Here is an 18,248-nt window from a genome sequence, read left to right as displayed (position 1 = left end):
ATTGATCCCCGCTGCCGTACGTTGCGCGACGACGCTTTACCGGGCCGAGTGTGGCGTGTGGCGTCCCGGTCCCCGGTCCCCGGCCCTCGGCCCCCGGCCCCCGGCCCCCGGCCCCCGGCCCCCGGCCCCCGGCCCCCCGCGGTGCCGCGAGTCGGCGGAACGGCGGAACGACGACCTGCTGGTGACAGGAAGTCAACGGGCCGGGTCAGCGTTTCAGACGGGCGGCGTTTCTGCTGCTAATGACTAATTTTTACTGGAGAGGCACTGAGAGGTGTGCGTGTGCACGTGCGCATGTGTGTGTGTGTGTGTGCGTGTGCGCGTGCGTGTGGTACAGCTGCAGCAGAGTTAACAGCGTCTCACTTTACAACACAAAACAAAGAAACCTGTTAAAGTCTTATTTGTTTTTGTTTTTACAAAAGGCCCCCTCCCTCCACCCCTCTCTCCCCTCCACCTCCACCCCCCCCCCCCCCTCCACCCCCCCAATAGAAACAGGAAGCAGAGGATGGTGAATCTTTTGTCTCAGTGTGAGTCGTAACTTATGAACCTCCATGTGTTGTAACAGATGCTCGGCTCGCTGTTTGGCAACGGACTGTAAACTTCTGTGTGATGCTGTCGTCCAAAACACTCCTCCTCCACCCTCCTCCACCTCCACCCTCTACCTCACCCTGGTGTGTGTCAGTAGCTCAGATGGAGCAGACGGGCTGTGCTGCGATTGGCTGGAAGGCCTGACCGTCATGGCGGCTCTCGCCAGCGTGGTCGTTTAGCGAAGCGCTAACGAGCGAACGCTCAGAAAGCGGCTGCGGCTGTATTTTTAGCTGGTGTCACGTGACCCCGTCATTTGACACCGAGCTCTCCGTGTTGGACACCTGCCAAGAGTCCTGCAGCCGAACACGCCAGAACCAGAGTTCTGAACCACACTCGGCGCTACAGACAACGCTTTGTGACGTAGTTGTGATGTCAAACAGTCCTGGAGCTTCGTGACGTAGTTGTGATGTCATACAGTCTGGGAGCTTCATGACGTAGTTGTGATGTAATACAGTCCTCCAGCTTCGTGACGTAGTTGTGATGTCATACAGTCTGGGAGCTTCGTGACGTAGTTGTGATGTCATACAGTCCTCCAGCTTCGTGACGTAGTTGTGATGTCATACAGTCCTCCAGCTTCGTGACGTAGTTGTGATGTCAAACAGTCCTGGAGCTTCGTGACGTAGTTGTGATGTAATACAGTCCTCCAGCTTCGTGACGTAGTTGTGATGTCATACAGTCCTCCAGCTTCATGACGTAGTTGTGATGTCATACAGTCTGGGAGCTTCGTGACGTAGTTGTGATGTAATACAGTCTGGGAGCTTCATGACGTAGTTGTGATGTCATACAGTCCTCCAGCTTCATGACGTAGTTGTGATGTCATACAGTCCTCCAGCTTAATGACGTAGTTGTGATGTCATACAGTCCTCCAGCTTCATGACGTAGTTGTGATGTCATACAGTCCTGGAGCTTTATGATGTCATACAGTCCTCCAGCTTAATGACGTAGTTGTGATGTCATACAGTCCTCCAGCTTCATGATGTAGTTGTGATGTCATACAGTCCTGGAGCTTTATGATGTCATACAGTCCTGGAGCTTCATGATGCAGATCTTCATGTAGGAAACTTGTTTCATCCAGTTGGAAACTCTGAGACGTTCTGATCTCTCAATTCTTCGTGTGACTGCAGAGGAAAGAATGTGGGTTAGAACAATATTTTCCAAGACCCCCCCCCCCCCCCCCTTAAAGGAATGTGGTTCTTTTAGAGGAAGACGACTTTCATCTCTTCATTTCCTGTTGGCTGCAGCGCATCACCACCGCTGCCATGCCGTGCGCTACACATAGCGGGGGGGTGGTGGGGGAGGGGGGGAGGGGGGGGGCCTCATGTGACATGATCACGGACGGCAACAATAGACTGACTGTCTGCTGGAAAGTTTATAAAGTTTTTATAGTTCATAAAGTTTCTAAAGTGCTCCTGAAGGAGATTGATGGAGGTGCTGGAGTGATTATTGATCTGGACCAAAGCCGTCCTGCACTGCGTCTCTTGGACGTTTGTCCTCAACAAGCTGAGACAATCTGGTGTCCCAGTGACGCGAGGATCAGCCGGGTCCCGGGACGAGGACACGTTCAGCGCTACGTCACTTCCTGCGGCAGGACTCCGTCCCGTCCCGTCCCGTCCCCTTCTCGTCCTCTGCAGAAGGCTGAAGGTCTCCAGCTGCCGTCCGTCCTCCCGGAGCAGGACACGCTGACAACCAGCGTCCCCCCCCACCCCCCCCCTTCGTCTCCACCGCCGCTCCGCCAAGTGTTTCCTCCGGTGGGGCGGCAGGATGGAGTGGAGCGCCGCTTCCCGCGGGACCGCAGGGCGTCATGGAAACTTTAGCAGCTGCCATATGGCAGCCTGCCGGGGGAGGGGAGGGGGGGGGGGGGCGCCGCGGCAGGAAGTGAACGCCGCGGCGCAGGAAGTGACCTTGATCCAGCAAGGTCTGTAAATAAAGCACTGACTCCATGTGTGAGGAGAGTGAAGCAGGTCCCACTGCTGCTGGTTCAGCCATCCATCCATCCATCCTTTCATCCTTTCATCCTTTCATCCTGTCAACAACAACTGGATATTTGTGGTCGGTAGAAAAGCCACCGGTCCAAAGGGAGAACATTCACACTTCACATTGTGTTGATATGAGAGCCGAACACTGCACCACTGCACCACTGCTCCACTGCACCACGCACCACTGCACCACTGCTCCACTGCACCACTGCTCCACTGCACCACTGCACCAGAAACGGTGGTAAAGTGACGAACGAGCTGAGAACTTCAGTGGTTTTCGTTGTGGATATGAACCCTCCTCCCATGCCGCCGCTCTGCAGCGCCGACCGGTGGCGGGCGGCGGAATGACGGTCAAACAGCAGTTTGTTCCTGATGGAAAAGGTACGCGAGAGGCTAAGGAGCAGACATGAAAGGGCTTCCATACTGGCCCCCCCCCCCCCACGCCGAACGCCACTCAGCCGCAGAACCTCCCGGTCGTATCGATACGAAGGTTATCGGCCGGTCGTTGTCCAGACCCTCCTGCTCTCTCGGGACACGTCCCTCCGTCCACGCCGGACCTGCACGGCTCGTCCTTCCTTTCAGGCCGGGACTTCGGGGGGGAAGGACAAAGCTCCCCTCTGTCGGCGGAGCCTCACTCGTCGCTCCCTTTGTTGCTCTCGACGGGGTCGACTCGTAACTCGACACGATCCCCGGGCAGAATGTTGGAGCAACACGAGGCTCGGTTCCCTCGGCGGGGGAATCCAACTCTGTGAGAGTCTGCGGCGGTAAAAGAATAATGCAGTGAGTGCCGGGAGGCTCTTCGCACAATGGCGGCATGTCGGACATGCTGGACATTCGATCGGAGCGCTCGGTGATGGATCCCCCCCCCTGACCCCGCCACCCCCACCCCCACCACGTCCATCACGTCCGGCGTCGCAGTGACGACCAGACGCCGTGATAAGGATCCAGAGGCGTCGTAGCGCCAGGCGGGATAATCGCCGCCGCCGCGCTAAAGCGGGAGGCCGTCTCTCCGCCAACATGTGGTTTCGGTTCAGGACTCCAGTGTTGCACAACCACAGCTGCACAAAGGCCTTTTCACCGCCGCCCCTCGTAATCAACTCACTTTTTCCATGAGGTCCTTGTACCTGGGCTGCAGCCCGACGGAGGCTGACGGAGGCTGTTTGCTCGTTTAGGGCTCAAACGTCCTCCCTGTTCTCCGTCCAGCACCCGGGGGCTCCTCCCCGCGGCTCCGGAGAGGGGGGGGGGGGGGGGGGCGGGGGGCTCCTTCGCTCCGCCACAGTGAAAGTGGCGGAGCCCCGTTGCATCATGGGGGCTTTGTGACCGCGGTGGCGGCGCGGCGGGAGAGACGCTGGCGAGCCGAGTCGTTGTTGTGCAAAGCCGGCTTTTGTGTTGCTGCAGCCATGGAGATAATGTTCCCCGAGTCCTGCAGGGCGCCGCGCCTCCTCTGCTCCTCTCTGCTCCTCTGCTGCTCCTCTGCTCCTCTCCTCTCTGCTCCTCTGCTCCTCTCTGCTCCTCTCTGCTCCTCTGCTCCTCTGCTGCTCCTCTCCTCTCTGCTCCTCTGCTCCTCTCCTCTCTGCTCCTCTGCTCCTCTCTGCTCCTCTCTGCTCCTCTCCTCTGCTGCTCCTCTCTGCTCCTCTCCTCTCTGCTCCTCTGCTGCTCCTCTGCTGCTCCTCTGCTCCGCTCCTCTGCTGCTCCTCTGCTCCTCTCTGCTCCTCTGCTCCTCTGCTGCTCCTCTCCTCTCTGCTCCTCTGCTCCTCTCTGCTCACTCCTCTGCTCCTCCTCTCCTCCTCTCCCCCTCTCCTCCTCTGCTCAGACCGGCCTGTTGGTTCACCCGTCATCCATTGATCATCGATCAGTTATTCATTGATCATAGATTGGCTGTTTTTGTCTCAGAGACATTGCTGCTGCTGGTGGTGACCAGAGAGGAGGAGGAGGAGGAGGAGGAGGAGGAGGTGTTGGGTGTGATGAAGAGGAAGTAGGAGGAGGAGGTGTGATGAGGAGGAGGAATGATGAGGAGGTGTGAGGAGGAGGAGTGATGAGGAGGAGGAATGATGAGGAGGAGTGAGGATGAGGAGGTGTGAGGAGGAGGTGTGATGAGGATGATGAGGAGGAGGTGTGATGAGGAGGAATGATGAGGAGGTGTTGAGTGTGATGAGGAGTGAGGAGGTGTGAGGATGAGGATGAGGAATGATGAGGAGGTGTTGGGTGTGATGAGGAGTGAGGAGGTGTGAGGTTGTTTGGTCCAGCAGCTCCTGGTTCCCCCTCGTGACACTAAACACCAGTTCTCGTTCAGAGAACCACAGAACGGTCCTGAAAGGTCAAAGGTCAACCTGCCAGCCGGCACCGGGGTCTGGTCCTGCTGGTGGAGACTCCAGGCCTGGTCTCTGGTTCTTTACTGGGCCGCCGACCAGATCTGGGGGTCCTGTCCCCTTTGTCCCGGTATGTCCTGTTTGTCCCGGTATGTCCTCTTTGTCCCGGTATGTCCTCTTTGTCCCGGTATGTCCTCTTTGTCCCGGTATGTCTTGTTTGTCCCGGTATATCCTGTTTGTCCCGGTATGTCTTGTTTGTCCCGGTATGTCTTGTTTGTCCTGGAATGTCTTGTTTGTCCCGGTATATCCTGTTTGTCCCGGTATGTCTTGTTTGTCCCGGTATGTCCTGTTTGTCCTGGATCCCATTAAGTGTGCCGGAGCTGCCGTGACTCAGAGAAAAGCAGCAGCAGCAGGAATGTCTGACGCTTCATGAGCCGCAACATAAACTGCCGACAGGAAATCAATCTGCTCCGTTTGATCTCGTGTTGCTGGTACCAACCAGAGCTGCTGGTCTGGTTCTGACGGTCCTCTGTGTCTAGTTCTGACGGTACTCTGTGTCTAGTTCTGACGGTACTCTGTGTCTAGTTCTGACGGTCCTCTGTGTCTAGTTCTGACGGTACTCTGTGTCTAGTTCTGACGGTCCTCTGTGTCTAGTTCTGACGGTCCTCTGTGTCTAGTTCTGACGGTACTCTGTGTCTAGTTCTGACGGTTCTCTGTGTCTAGTTCTGACACTGGTTCTCTGTGTCTAGTTCTGACGGTTCTCTGTGTCTAGTTCTGACAGTCCTCTGTGTCTAGTTCTGACGGTCCTCTGTGTCTAGTTCTGACGGTTCTCTGTGTCTAGTTCTGACGGTTCTCTGTGTCTAGTTCTGACAGTCCTCTGTGTCTAGTTCTGACGGTACTCTGTGTCTAGTTCTGACGGTCCTCTGTGTCTGGTTCTGACGGTACTCTGTGTCTAGTTCTGACGGTTCTCTGTGTCTAGTTCTGACAGTCCTCTGTGTCTAGTTCTGACGGTACTCTGTGTCTAGTTCTGACGGTCCTCTGTGTCTGGTTCTGACGGTACTCTGTGTCTGGTTCTGACGGTCCTCTGTGTCTAGTTCTGACGGTCCTCTGTGTCTAGTTCTGACGGTCCTCTGTGTCTAGTTCTGACGGTACTCTGTGTCTAGTTCTGACGGTCCTCTGTGTCTAGTTCTGACGGTACTCTGTGTCTAGTTCTGACACTGGTTCTCTGTGTCTGGTTCTGACGGTCCTCTGTGTCTAGTTCTGACGGTACTCTATGTCTGGTTCTGACACTGGTTCTCTGTGTCTGGTTCTGACGGTTCTCTGTGTCTAGTTCTGACGGTCCTCTGTGTCTGGTTCTGACACTGGTTCTCTGTGTCTGGTTCTGACGGTTCTCTGGTAAAAAGACACATTCTTCCCGTCAATTAACCTGATAACTGATCAGTTAACCTGATAACTGATCAATTCGTCATGGAAACACCCTCCATTGTCCGTGAAGCCTGTCTTTCTCTTCCCTCCGACTCACAGCCGGTGTGAAGACGTTCTGTCCTCCGCCACTTCCTGTTCCGACCCGCTGCTCTAAGAGTCGGAGCCGTTAAAGATCTTGACTTGATGGTTTTTGGTTTGTCTGTAATTCGGTGTTGAAATGATGTGAAACGCTTCCTGCTGCCAACAGGACAGGTTTTCAAAACCGCTGCTTTCGTGATGATTTCTTGAGTAGCAACTTCCTGCCTTGTCAACTTCCTGCCTTGTCAACTTCCTGTCTTGTCAACTTGCTGTCTGGTCCTCGGTAGCGGTTTAATGAAGCGTCAGTAAGAAAAAGACGTAGCGGTCCTCGCGGGTCTGAAATGAGCACGAGTGCCGAGTCACAAGTCGTTCCGGCGGTGAATCGGGGATTAGCCCAGTTTCTCGCCCGTCAACTTTCGTGCACTTCGTGACCCTCTGACTCACTTTGATCCGGCCCGGGAGCAGAACCCCCCCCCCCCCCCCGTTTGGCTCCTTCTGATTGGTCAGGCGTGTCGGCGTGTCGACGCGTCGGGTCACGGGTCTGGTTGAGGCCTTGTTATTGCAGATGGTGGATTCGCTCTTCACCCTGCAGCTCCAGACCCCCTGACTGGTTCTGACGGATTTTACTTTCGAGGAACCGACGTCGCTTCCTGATCCGATATCTTTACGGTCTCAAGCCACGTTGGCGTGTTGAGGGAGTGTCTCCCTCCCCCCCCCACCCCCCAGCCTCCTGCTGCCCGGGACCCTGATACCCCCGGGGGGGGCATCAGGGTTCCTGTTCCCTCCATGTTGACCCTCTCCGGGAGCGATGAGGGTATTGATCACTGCTAATGCACAGTATGGAGGTTTTACCACTGATCCAATAATCCATGATCGCAACTAAAGGTTGATAATTGATCATGTGACATCCTGTCTTCTCTGTCAAACACACACACACACACACACACACACACGCCATTCAGTCGTGATGGACGACTGAATGTGCCAAAATTAAATAATCAATTCAATGTGTCACGAATTAAAAAATTGGAATTAAATACATAAATGTGTCCGTTAAAATGGCAAATCCTTTTATGTAAAGAAAAAAAAATTGTAACTATTTTACTATTACAAATTTCATGGTATAAATGTGCCAAAATTAAATAAATGTACCATTAAATGTGTCATGAATTAATTAAAATCGGACATAAATGTATAACATCATAAATTAATTAAAACACCACGACATTATTTCACAATTTAATGAATGAATGTCCGCTGCTTCACGGCTTCACGAGTTAATTTAATCCGTCGCCCATTGAGCTCGGTGGACTCGATCGATAAAGAATTGATTCTGATCCACTGGGTGGCGCTAGGCGTTCGTCCGCTTCCTGACACGAGCTTCCCTTCAGGTCACATTCATACATCTAATTCCAATTTTGGCTAAATTAATGACGCATATAATTAATTATTTAACGGCGTACTTATTTAACTTTGGTCTTCCATAGTCGTGTTCATGCTGCCTGACGGTAACTGATAAAGACGAGAGCCTAGCCGTGACCCGTAACCAAAGTTTCCTCCAGATTCACTTTGTGGTTATGGAACCGGACGAGCCGGTTCTAGATGTTTTGTACTTTCTGTTTCACTGAGCTTCTATTGTACCTGAGGGAACGTTTACACATACCTAGTTTTTTTTTTTAAACCTGATGTTTCCCTCTCTATGTTTAAAAAAAAAAAAAAAAAAAAAATCTCCATTTACACTGACACACATATTTAATTTTCACCTTCAGCAAGAAGTTCAGCTATTTTTCAAACTTTAAATTCTGGTGCTTTAATTCATTTTATGAAAGGTTTTCTATCAAAATGAGCCGGAAAGCACCCGTCGGTTCACGTTCGCCCCTTTGAGGTGAGGCAGGGTACTGCCCGCCTCACTGGCTTGACTCTTCTCTGCACTTTATTGTGACGATCGGCAGGAAATACTCCCTCACACACACATTAAAGACACGACCGTAGAACCAATATCAGTGTAAAGTTCATGTTGTTGACGTGCCGAGGAGCAGAGACGCCATTTTTACTTGATATAATGTCCAAAAAAATGTGTAGAGTCTTGCTTTCATGTACTTTGTTTCTTTGATCTTGACCTCCCTTGACCGCTCGTCACCGGTCTGTCGCTGCCCCGGCGGTCGTCGCTGACGTGGTTTTCTTGGTGGTGTTTGTCAGGAGCCGTTCGAGGACGGCTTCGCCAATGGAGACGAGCTGACGCCGGCGGAGGAGGCCGCCTCCAAGGAGGCCGCCGAGTCCAAAGGGGTCGTCAAGTTCGGATGGATCAAAGGAGTCCTGGTGAGTCTGGAGCAAAGAGTTGCTTCGTGTGGGTGGAGCAGGGGGGAAGTTGCTTCATGTGGGTGGAGCGGGTAAATAATAGTGCGAGCCTCTGGAGCTCCGCCCCCCCCCCCCCCCCCCCCCCCCCCCCCCCCCCCCCCTAGTGGAGGGAAGGGGGATGGCGGAGCAACGTCAGCTTGTACTTACAGACCAGGGGGTTCGTCAGCGGATCAGTGGGTGGAGGTGGGCGGAGGTCTTGAGGAACGGAAGGAAATTCAGCATCTCCGTCATTTTTAATCCTGATTAGAGTCACAGGAAGATGGAAACAGATTAGAGGTTAGGATTATGGTTATGGTTGGGATTAGATTTAGGGTTAGGGTTAGATTTAGGGGTAGGGTTAGATTTAGGGGTAGGGTTAGGGTTAGAGTCAGGGTTAGGATTAGATTTAGGGGTAGGGTTAGGGTCGGGGTTAGGGTTAGGGATTGTCTCGTGGTCTCACCGTGACGCTGTGGCCCTGCAGGTTCGGTGCATGCTCAACATCTGGGGAGTGATGCTCTTCATCCGCATGTCCTGGATTGTGGGTCAAGCAGGAATCGGTACGTACAATACAAGCACACAAAACAAACACAACCAAATAACAAACAAACACACAAAACGAACTAAAGGCAACGAAAACAAACGCGATCAGACTCACACAACATGAGAACGAGCACAAAATACAAATGTAGCGAAATGAAAACAAACCCCAAATGCAATAAAACAAAAAGAAACGCACAAAATGAAAACAAACACAACAAAAACATGACGAAATGCAACAAGTGTCGGGTCTCTGGTCAGACTGACACCACATTCTCTCTCTCTGTAGCTCTCTCCTGTTTGATCGTTGCCATGGCGACCGTGGTCACCACCATCACCGGCCTGTCCACGTCGGCCATCGCCACCAATGGGTTCGTCCGCGGAGGTACGGTCTGGTTCTTGTATCTGGTCTCTGGTTCTTCAGCATCTGGTGGTGTAGTGAGTGGAGTAGTAGTAATGATCCCTTTACTCTAAATTACATTTACTCTAATGCCTCAAGATTTACTGTAATACCCCAAGATTTACTCTAATACCTCAAGGTTTACTGTAATACCTCGGGACTTCCTGAACTGTTGGTATCCGGAACATGAACATGATTTATTCATGTTCCTGGCATCACCTCCAACATGTGGTTCGCCTCCTGGCCCGCTGCTGCCAGGAATATGAAAATGATTTATTCATGTTCCCGCCTGGCGGGGTTCCAGGTGGAGCGTATTACCTGATCTCCAGGAGTCTGGGGCCCGAGTTCGGAGGCTCCATCGGCCTCATCTTTGCCTTCGCCAACGCCGTTGCGGTCGCCATGTACGTGGTGGGATTCGCCGAAACCGTGGCGGAACTTCTCAAAGTAAGTGTGAGCGGTGTGGCCGGACGCCGAGCCGGGAAGGTCAAAGGTTCAAACAGCGGCTGCGTTGTGTTTTCAGGGCGCGGACGCCATCATGACGGACGAAGTGAACGACGTCCGCATCATCGGCACCATCACCGTCATCCTGCTGCTGGGCATCTCCGTGGCCGGGATGGAGTGGGAGGCCAAGGTACGACGGACGTCCGGACGTCTGGCTCGCCAACGCCTGGCAGCAGGCGGACGTCTGGCGTTTAACCTCCGCGTCTCTTACAGGCGCAGATCTTCCTGCTGATTGTCCTCATCACCGCCATCATCAACTACTTCATCGGGACCTTCATCACCATCAAAGACAAAGAGCCCATGGGCTTCTTTGGCTACGACGGTACCGCAGCACACTTCCCCGTCCCGTCAGCCGTGGCGGCGGCGTCCTCGTCCTCGTCCTCGTCGTCGTTGGTAACGTGACTTTGTGGCCGCAGGTTCCATCATGTGGGAGAACATGGGTCCGGATTTCCGAGGCGAAAGCTTCTTCTCTGTCTTCTCCATATTCTTCCCGGCCGCCACCGGAATTCTGGCCGGAGCCAACATCTCCGGAGACCTGGCGGTGAGTCGCCGCGTTCCCCGAGTGGAGCTCTGAGAACAGGATGGAATTGCTGCTTGTGTTGCTGTGTTGACTGGTTGGGTTGCTGTGTTGACTGGTTGTGTTGCTGTGTTGACTGGTTGTGTTGTCGTTGCAGGACCCTCAGCTGGCCATCCCTCGGGGAACACTGCTGGCCATCGTCGTCACAGGAATCGTCTACCTGGGAGTCGCCATGTCAACAGGTGGGGAGGGTGGGGGTCAAGAGGTGGGGAGGGTCGGGGTCAAGAGGTGGGGAGGGTTGGGTCAAGAGGTGGGGTCAAGAGGTGGGGAGGGTGGGGGTCAAGAGGTGGGGTCAAGAGGTGGGGAGGGTCGGGGTCAAGAGGTGGGGTCAAGAGGTGGGGAGGGTCGGGCTCAAGAGGTGGGGAGGGTTGGGGTCAAGAGGTGGGGTCAAGAGGTGGGGAGGGTCGGGGTCAAGAGGTGGGGTCAAGAGGTGGGGAGGGTCGGGCTCAAGAGGTGGGGAGGGTTGGGGTCAAGAGGTGGGGTCAAGAGGTGGGGAGGGTCGGGGTCAAGAGGTGGGGTCAAGAGGTGGGGAGGGTCGGGCTCAAGAGGTGGGGAGGGTTAGGGTCAAGAGGTGGGGTCAAGAGGTGGGGAGGGTCGGGGTCAAGAAGTGGGGCGGGGCAGGGTCAAACCTTGACCCGGCAGACCCGCCGCGGCCCGGCATAGCACACAAACGTGTGATCAGACGACGTCTACACCTCGAGTGCTCGGACAGGACACGAGATCAGCAGAGGCCCGTCGACCAAAACCACCTAGCCAGTGCGGTTGAGTGTTGTGTGTCAAAGAGAACTTCTTAGTGACAAAAGATATATCGGTGCCATGAAGAGGTAGGGCTTGCCGTTCACCTACCCGTCGTCCTGAGGCCTTGATGTCTTAAGGGAGAGCCACTTCTCGCCTGGTCCAAGGGCTCAAATGGAGAAACTCCAAGGGCCTCCGGCACCGTGGACGGTTCCTATGTTGGAGCCACTGGTTGGCTGGGTGGGAGGAGCCTAGGGGCAACTTTCAGGAAAAGCGTCAGACTTTTGTCATGGCCAACCGAAGCACGAATAATACCAGCACGAGAACATGCTCTAAGCGTCCCCTGGCTGGGACAGGGGCGAACAACCGAGCCCCGGGACCTCTGATCCTGGACCAGTCAAAAGTCCACCATGGGGAGGTTGAAGCGTTTGCTGGCTGTGTTAATGTGCGATGTTTGCTTGCAGTGACTTGACGACTTCCTCCTCGTTGCCACAGGCTCCTGCATCGTGAGAGACGCCAGCGGAAACATGAACGACACGCTCTCGTCTCACTTCACCAACTGCAGCGAGGCGGCCTGCAAGTTCGGCTACGACTTCTCCTCCTGTAAGAACACGGCGGACGGCTGTGCGTTCGGCCTGCAGAACGACTTCCAGGTCAGTCCGGGTCCACCCCCTCGCCGCCGGCGGGTCCAGTCCGAGCCCATCTGAACCGTTGCTGATGTCTGTCTGTCCGTCCAGGTCATGAGTGTGGTGTCTGGTTTCGGGCCCATCATCACCGCCGGGATCTTCTCGGCCACGCTGTCGTCGGCGCTCGCCTCGCTGGTCAGCGCGCCCAAAGTGTTCCAGGTGGGACCGAAGCAGCAGGGGAGGACCTTGGGGGCGGGGGGCTTGAGGAGTGGCGTCTGAACTTTGTGTGTCGGTTCCTCTCCCCCCTCAGGCTCTGTGTAAAGACAACATCTACCCCGGCCTGGGGATGTTCGCCAAGGGCTACGGCAAGAACAACGAGCCTCTGCGAGGATACATCCTGACCTTCGGCATTGCTCTGGCCTTCATCCTCATCGGTAACTGACTCCGCCTCCATCTGGTTAATTCTGCCATCCTGGACTGTTGGTCTCCTCGGTCCACAATCTGGACAGGAGCAGCACCGTCGCTCTACGTCCTGTTTCTAGAACAGGCCTGCAGGCGAATCCTGTGGTCTTTGGGGTCAACGACCTGGTGACCTGGGCACCATGTCGTTGACCCCTGTGCGGACTCTCCAGACGGACCGACGGACAGGAAGTCCCGGCTGAACCCCTCTAACCATGTGGTTTTGTCCTTCCAGCTAAGCTGAACACCATCGCTCCCATCATCTCCAACTTCTTCTTGGCGTCTTACGCCCTCATCAACTTCTCGGTGTTCCACGCATCGCTGGCCAACTCTCCAGGTACGTCTCGCTTCGGCTGGGGGGGGGGGAGAGTTGGAGTTTGTCCCGGTGGACGAGGGGGGTCTCATCCCTGAGGGTGTCCTCCCTGCGGTTGTTTGTGCTTCTGCACCAAACAGCAGCTCAGTCTTCGGCCGTCTTGGACCATCAGTGGGGTCCTGGAAAGGGAACCGCCAACGGACTCTAAGAGTCCTACTGGAACGACTGTTGGTCTGGAGGGGGAGGTTGGGGACACGGAGTCCCAGTGGACCCTGATCAAGCTCATCGGTTCCCGTCATGACGGCAACCCAAGGACACGGTGTGGGACTCCAGTGGTTCCAGGAGCCTGTCCGGCTAAAGGAGGAGGGTCTAGACCCTGGGTGGTTCAGGGGACCGACTCAAGGATTCAAGCGGCTGGAATGAGTTTCCCCTGCAGGGTAGGAGGCATCTCTCTCTTGGTGACGTAGTTCATCCGTCAGGAGAGACTCAAGGTGGAGCTCCTCCACCCTGAGAGGAACCGGTTGAGGAACCCCCCCCACTTGGTCTCCACCCTTTAGAAGTTCACGAGGGAGGCGGGGTCTAGGTCGAGGGCTGCAGGTGATGAAACGGAGGTTGAGCTGCAGAAGGTGACGGAGCACGTTGAGGTGTAGCAGGTGACGGAGCGGGTTGAGGTGTAGCAGGTGACGGTGCAGGTTGATTATGTATTAAGATGTGTTTTCTTTCCTCTCAATACTGAAGCTGAAGCTGAAGCTGAACTGCAGGTACAGATTCTCTGCCTCCGACTTCCTCAAACTCCAGGGACGTAAACGGTACAGGACCCGGCCCAGCAGCGCTGACGGAGGCTCACTGCTTCACTCCTCCACCCGTGTCTGCTGCTGGAGCCTCTCGGTCACTGTACCATTTATGTCCTGTTACTCCATGTAACACACTGTAACCACACACACACACACACACACACACACACCCACACACTACAACTTCACACTAACTACACACACTCCAGCTGTGACTAAACTTCTGTACGTTAGCTTGTTAGCAGGCCGGTAAACGTTTCCTAACAGCTTCTGTAACGTTCCAGGTTCGGTTGCAGGCTAACGCCATCTTTAACCTCGTTAACCTCGTTAACCTCGTTAACGTGATCATACTCTGTAACAGCCACGTTATATAGCAGCGCCATGTTAACATATCGTAGCATCACGTTCACGCCATATTGTAGCACCATGTTAATGTTGTATCATGGCGCCATGTTAGCGTCGTATTGTTAAAGTTGTACTGTAGCGCCACGTTGACGTCGCATTGTGGCGCCACGTTAACGTCCTATTGTTAATGTTGCGTCGTGGCGCCATGTTAATGTCTTATTGTTAACGTCGCATTGTGGCGCCATGTTCACGTCGTATTGTTAACATCGCGTCATAGCGTCACGTTAACGTTGTGTCGTACCGTCACGTTAACGTCGCGTCGTAGCGTCACGTTAACGTCGTGTCGTACGTCACGTTAACGTCGTGTCGTACCGTCACGTTAACGTCGCGTTGTAGCGTCATGTTAATGTCGCGTCGTAGCGCCACGTGAACGTCTCTTGTTAACGTCGCGTCGTAGCGTCACGTTAATGTCGTGTCGTAGCGTCACGTTAACGTCGCGTCGTAGCGTCACGTTAACGTTGCGTTGTAGCGCCACGTGAACGTCTCTTGTTAACGTCGCGTCGTAGCGTCACGTTAACGTCGCGTTGTAGCGTCACGTTAACGTTGCGTCGTAGCGCCACGTGAACGTCTCTTGTTAACGTCGCGTCGTAGCGTCACGTTAACGTCGTGTCGTAGCGTCACGTTAATGTAGCGTCACGTTAACGTCGTGTCGTAGCGTCGCGTCGTAGCGTCACGTTAACGTCGCGTCGTAGCGCCATGTGAACGTCTCTTGTTGTCGTAGCGTCACGTTAACGTCGCGTCGTGGCGCCACATTAAGGTCGCGTCGTGGCGCCACGTTAACGATGTGAACTGGAATCGCTTCCCGATCGTCACGTTGAGATCAAACTCGGCCGTCATCCACCCACCTGCTGCTGCTGCTGCTCCACCTCCACAGCAGTTCCTGTTTCCCGCTGCGTCCAGGCTGGACGTCGTCCCGAGGCGTCCCGGCTCTGAGCACCACCCGTCTTCTCTTTCTCCACCACAGGGTGGCGTCCCAGCTTCAAGTACTACAACATGTGGGTGTCGCTGGCCGGGGCCGTGCTCTGCTGCGTCGTCATGTTCGTCATCAACTGGGCCGCCGCCCTGCTGACCAACGTCATCGTCATGGGACTGTACATCTACGTCAGCTACAAGAAGCCAGGTGTGTGTGTGTGTGTGTGTGTGTGTGTGTGTGTGTGTGTGTGTGTGTGTGTGTGTGTGTGTGTGTGTGTGTGTGTGTGTGTGTGAGACGTTGGGCTTCGTTTACACGTCAACAATCAAGTGAAAACACCAACGTTTTGTGTACGATAGAAACACTGGAACTTTCTCCTTTATGGAGGAAAACTGAGGAACCGTTCTAGATCTCGATCTAACTGTTCTAGATCATCATTAAATGTTCTATATCGACATTTAATAGTTCTAGATCGACATTTAATTGTTCTAGATCATTAACTGTTCTATATCGACATTTAATTGTTCTAGATCTATATCTAGCTGTTCTAGATCATCATTAACTGTTCTAGATTGACATTTAATAGTTCTAGATCTAGATCTAGCTGTTCTAGATCATCATTAACTGTTCTAGATTGACATTTAATAGTTCTAGATCTAGATCTAGCTGTTCTAGATCGACATGTAACTGTTCTAGATCATCATTAACTGTTCTAGATCAACATTTAACCGTTCTAGATCGACATTTAATTGTTCTAGATCGTCATTAACTGTTCGAGATCATCATTAACTGTTCTATATCGACATTTAATAGTTCTAGATCTATATCTAACTGTTCTAGATCGACATGTAACTGTTCTAGATCATTAACTGTTCTAGATCATTAACTGTTCTAGATCAACATTTAACCGTTCTAGATCGACATTTAATTGTTCTAGATCGTCATTTACTGTTCGAGATCATCATTAACTGTTCTATATCGACATTTAATAGTTCTAGATCTATATCTAACTGTTCTAGATCGACATGTAACTGTTCTAGATCATCATTAACTGTTCTAGATCAACATTTAACCGTTCTAGATCGACATTTAATTGTCTAGATCGTCATTAACTGTTCGAGATCATCATTAACTGTTCTATATCGACATTTAATAGTTCTAGATCTATATCTAACTGTTCTAGATCGACATGTAACTGTTCTAGAGCATCATTAACTGTTCTAGATCGACGTGTAACTGTTCTGGATCATCACTAACTGTTCTAGATCGACGTGTGCGTTCAGCTGTACAAACACACTCTGACACTCGTTATGTTTCTCACGCGATCGACTTCTTTAACTTTTCATTCATTTCACTTCAGTTGTCTTTGTAGAACCAGCAGAAACTGGACTGAGGAGTATTTGTGTTTCTGTGTGGCCACACACACACACACACACACACACACACACACACACACACACACACACTCACAGCAGGATTCCTGACCTATAAACACAACTGTTAAGCGTGTGTGTGTGTGTGTGTGTGTGTGTGTGTGTGTGTGTGTGTGTGTGTGTGTGTGTGTGTGTGTGTGTGTGTGTGTGTGTGCGTGTGTGTGTGTGTGTGTGTTCCAGATGTGAACTGGGGCTCGTCCACTCAGGCGCTGACGTACCACCAGGCCCTCACACACACTCTGCACCTCAGCGGCGTCGAGGATCACATCAAGAACTTCAGGTACTGTTTCATCACGGGTCCTGTTGAGCTGCTGAGACACTGGAGGTGGAGGTGATGGAGGTGGAGGTGGTGTTGTTCTGGTGACTGATGGAGGTGGTGTTCACATCAGTCTCTTGTGTGTGTGTGTGTGTGTGTGTGTGTGTGTGTGGACGGTTCTCACGGCAGCAAGAGCAGAAGATCAAAAGTCATGTGACGCCTTCAGATCAGCTCGAGTTCGTCTGAACTCTTCATCTCCTGCCTCCATGCCACACACACACACACACACGCAGACACACACACACACACACACACACACACACACCACCTTCATTAAAAAACACTCCTGGGAGTTCCTTTGGACCAGGATTCAGTCGTTAAACAAATCTGCAGGACTGTCTTTGTTTTCACCTCCGCAGTGTTTCCCGATATTAGAAACATGCTGACTCGGCGTGACGCTGACACACTCATCCGCCATTAGTTACTTGGAGAGTAGAGTAATGTAACTCCATATTATCAGGCTGAAACAATAAGTGCTTCAAAAGTCTTCAGTTGATTCAAAATGCTGCAGCGAGAGTCCTGACAAGAACCGGCACCAGAGATCACGTCACTCCAACACCAACCTGGCTTCACTGGCTCCCTGTTAAATCTAGAATAGGATCTAAAGTCCTTCTCGTATCGTCAAGAACTGCTGGTCCCTTATCTCCCCAGGAGAACTCCTGGTTGTCAGAGTGCTGTCCCCTGGAGGTTGTTTTCTTAAAGTAGAATGGAGGCGGAGCTTCCAGCTTTCAGATCCCAGTTCCAGTTCAGGAGGCTGAAGACTTTTCTATCCTGTTGAATAGTAGAGATGAAGAAGTAGAGGAGGAAGACTCTCACTGATAGCCGGTCTGAAGACTGTCTAGCACAGGTGATTGTGGCTACCCATTAGCCAAGAGCTAACTAGCACCCATTAGCCAAGAGCTATCCAGCACCCATTAGCCAAGAGCTAACTAGCACCCATTAGCCAAGTGCTAACTAGCACCAATTAGCCAAGAGCTAACTAGCACCCATTAGCCAAGAGCTATCTAGCATCCATTAGCCAAGTGCTAAATAGCACCCATTAGCCAAGAGCTAACTAGCCTAGCCACCGCGGCTAAAGAGGCGGGACATCTTTCACTCCGGAGCAATCAATGAGCCGTGTTTGAGGCGACAGCGCCCCCAAACTGATGATGATGATGATGACAATGATGATGATGATGATGATGATGATGCTCTTCCTCTGCAGGCCTCAGTGTCTGGTGATGACCGGGTACCCAAACTCGCGTCCTGCTCTTCTGGATCTGGTCCACAGCTTCACTAAGAACGTGGGCCTGATGATCTGCGGTCACGTTCGCACGGTAACCTCATCTTCTCATGTCCTTGTCTTCTCATGTCCTCATGCTCTCATGTCATCATCTTCTCATGTCCTCATGCTCTCATGTCCTCATCTTCTCATGTCCTTGTCTTCTCATGTCCTCATGCTCTCATGTCCAATTCTTGCGAGATGAGAGCGCAGACCATTAATTCTTTATTCAACCTCATAAGCAGCAAGTTGTACATTTTGCCGGTAATCT

At 52.8% G+C, this 18,248-nt stretch overlaps 1 protein-coding gene across 3 annotated transcripts in view; it reads left to right on the top strand.

Annotated features, from left to right (window-relative positions):
* Positions 1 to 18,248, top strand: part of slc12a2 (solute carrier family 12 member 2) — a 35,273-nt gene that overhangs the window by 7,320 nt on the left and 9,705 nt on the right. For all 3 annotated transcript variants that reach the window (XR_013936937.1, XR_013936938.1, XM_080509651.1), the window contains exons 2-16: positions 8,573 to 8,692; positions 9,192 to 9,267; positions 9,537 to 9,632; positions 9,952 to 10,091; positions 10,168 to 10,278; positions 10,362 to 10,470; positions 10,565 to 10,689; positions 10,823 to 10,907; positions 11,956 to 12,113; positions 12,198 to 12,305; positions 12,397 to 12,520; positions 12,781 to 12,882; positions 15,022 to 15,177; positions 16,581 to 16,680; positions 17,921 to 18,032. Coding sequence is in view for 1 of the 3 variants with exons in the window: in XM_080509651.1 (XP_080365777.1) it covers positions 8,573 to 8,692; positions 9,192 to 9,267; positions 9,537 to 9,632; positions 9,952 to 10,091; positions 10,168 to 10,278; positions 10,362 to 10,470; positions 10,565 to 10,689; positions 10,823 to 10,907; positions 11,956 to 12,113; positions 12,198 to 12,305; positions 12,397 to 12,520; positions 12,781 to 12,882; positions 15,022 to 15,177; positions 16,581 to 16,680; positions 17,921 to 18,032 (1,722 nt within the window). In the remaining 2 variants the exon portion in view is untranslated. The remainder of the gene's footprint in view (positions 1 to 8,572; positions 8,693 to 9,191; positions 9,268 to 9,536; positions 9,633 to 9,951; positions 10,092 to 10,167; positions 10,279 to 10,361; positions 10,471 to 10,564; positions 10,690 to 10,822; positions 10,908 to 11,955; positions 12,114 to 12,197; positions 12,306 to 12,396; positions 12,521 to 12,780; positions 12,883 to 15,021; positions 15,178 to 16,580; positions 16,681 to 17,920; positions 18,033 to 18,248) is intronic.

This window comes from Blennius ocellaris, assembly GCF_963422515.1.
Source record: "Blennius ocellaris genome assembly, chromosome: 15".
NCBI classification, from domain to species: Eukaryota; Metazoa; Chordata; class Actinopteri; order Blenniiformes; family Blenniidae; genus Blennius; species Blennius ocellaris.
This window is presented reverse-complemented; position numbering and strand designations above follow the sequence as displayed.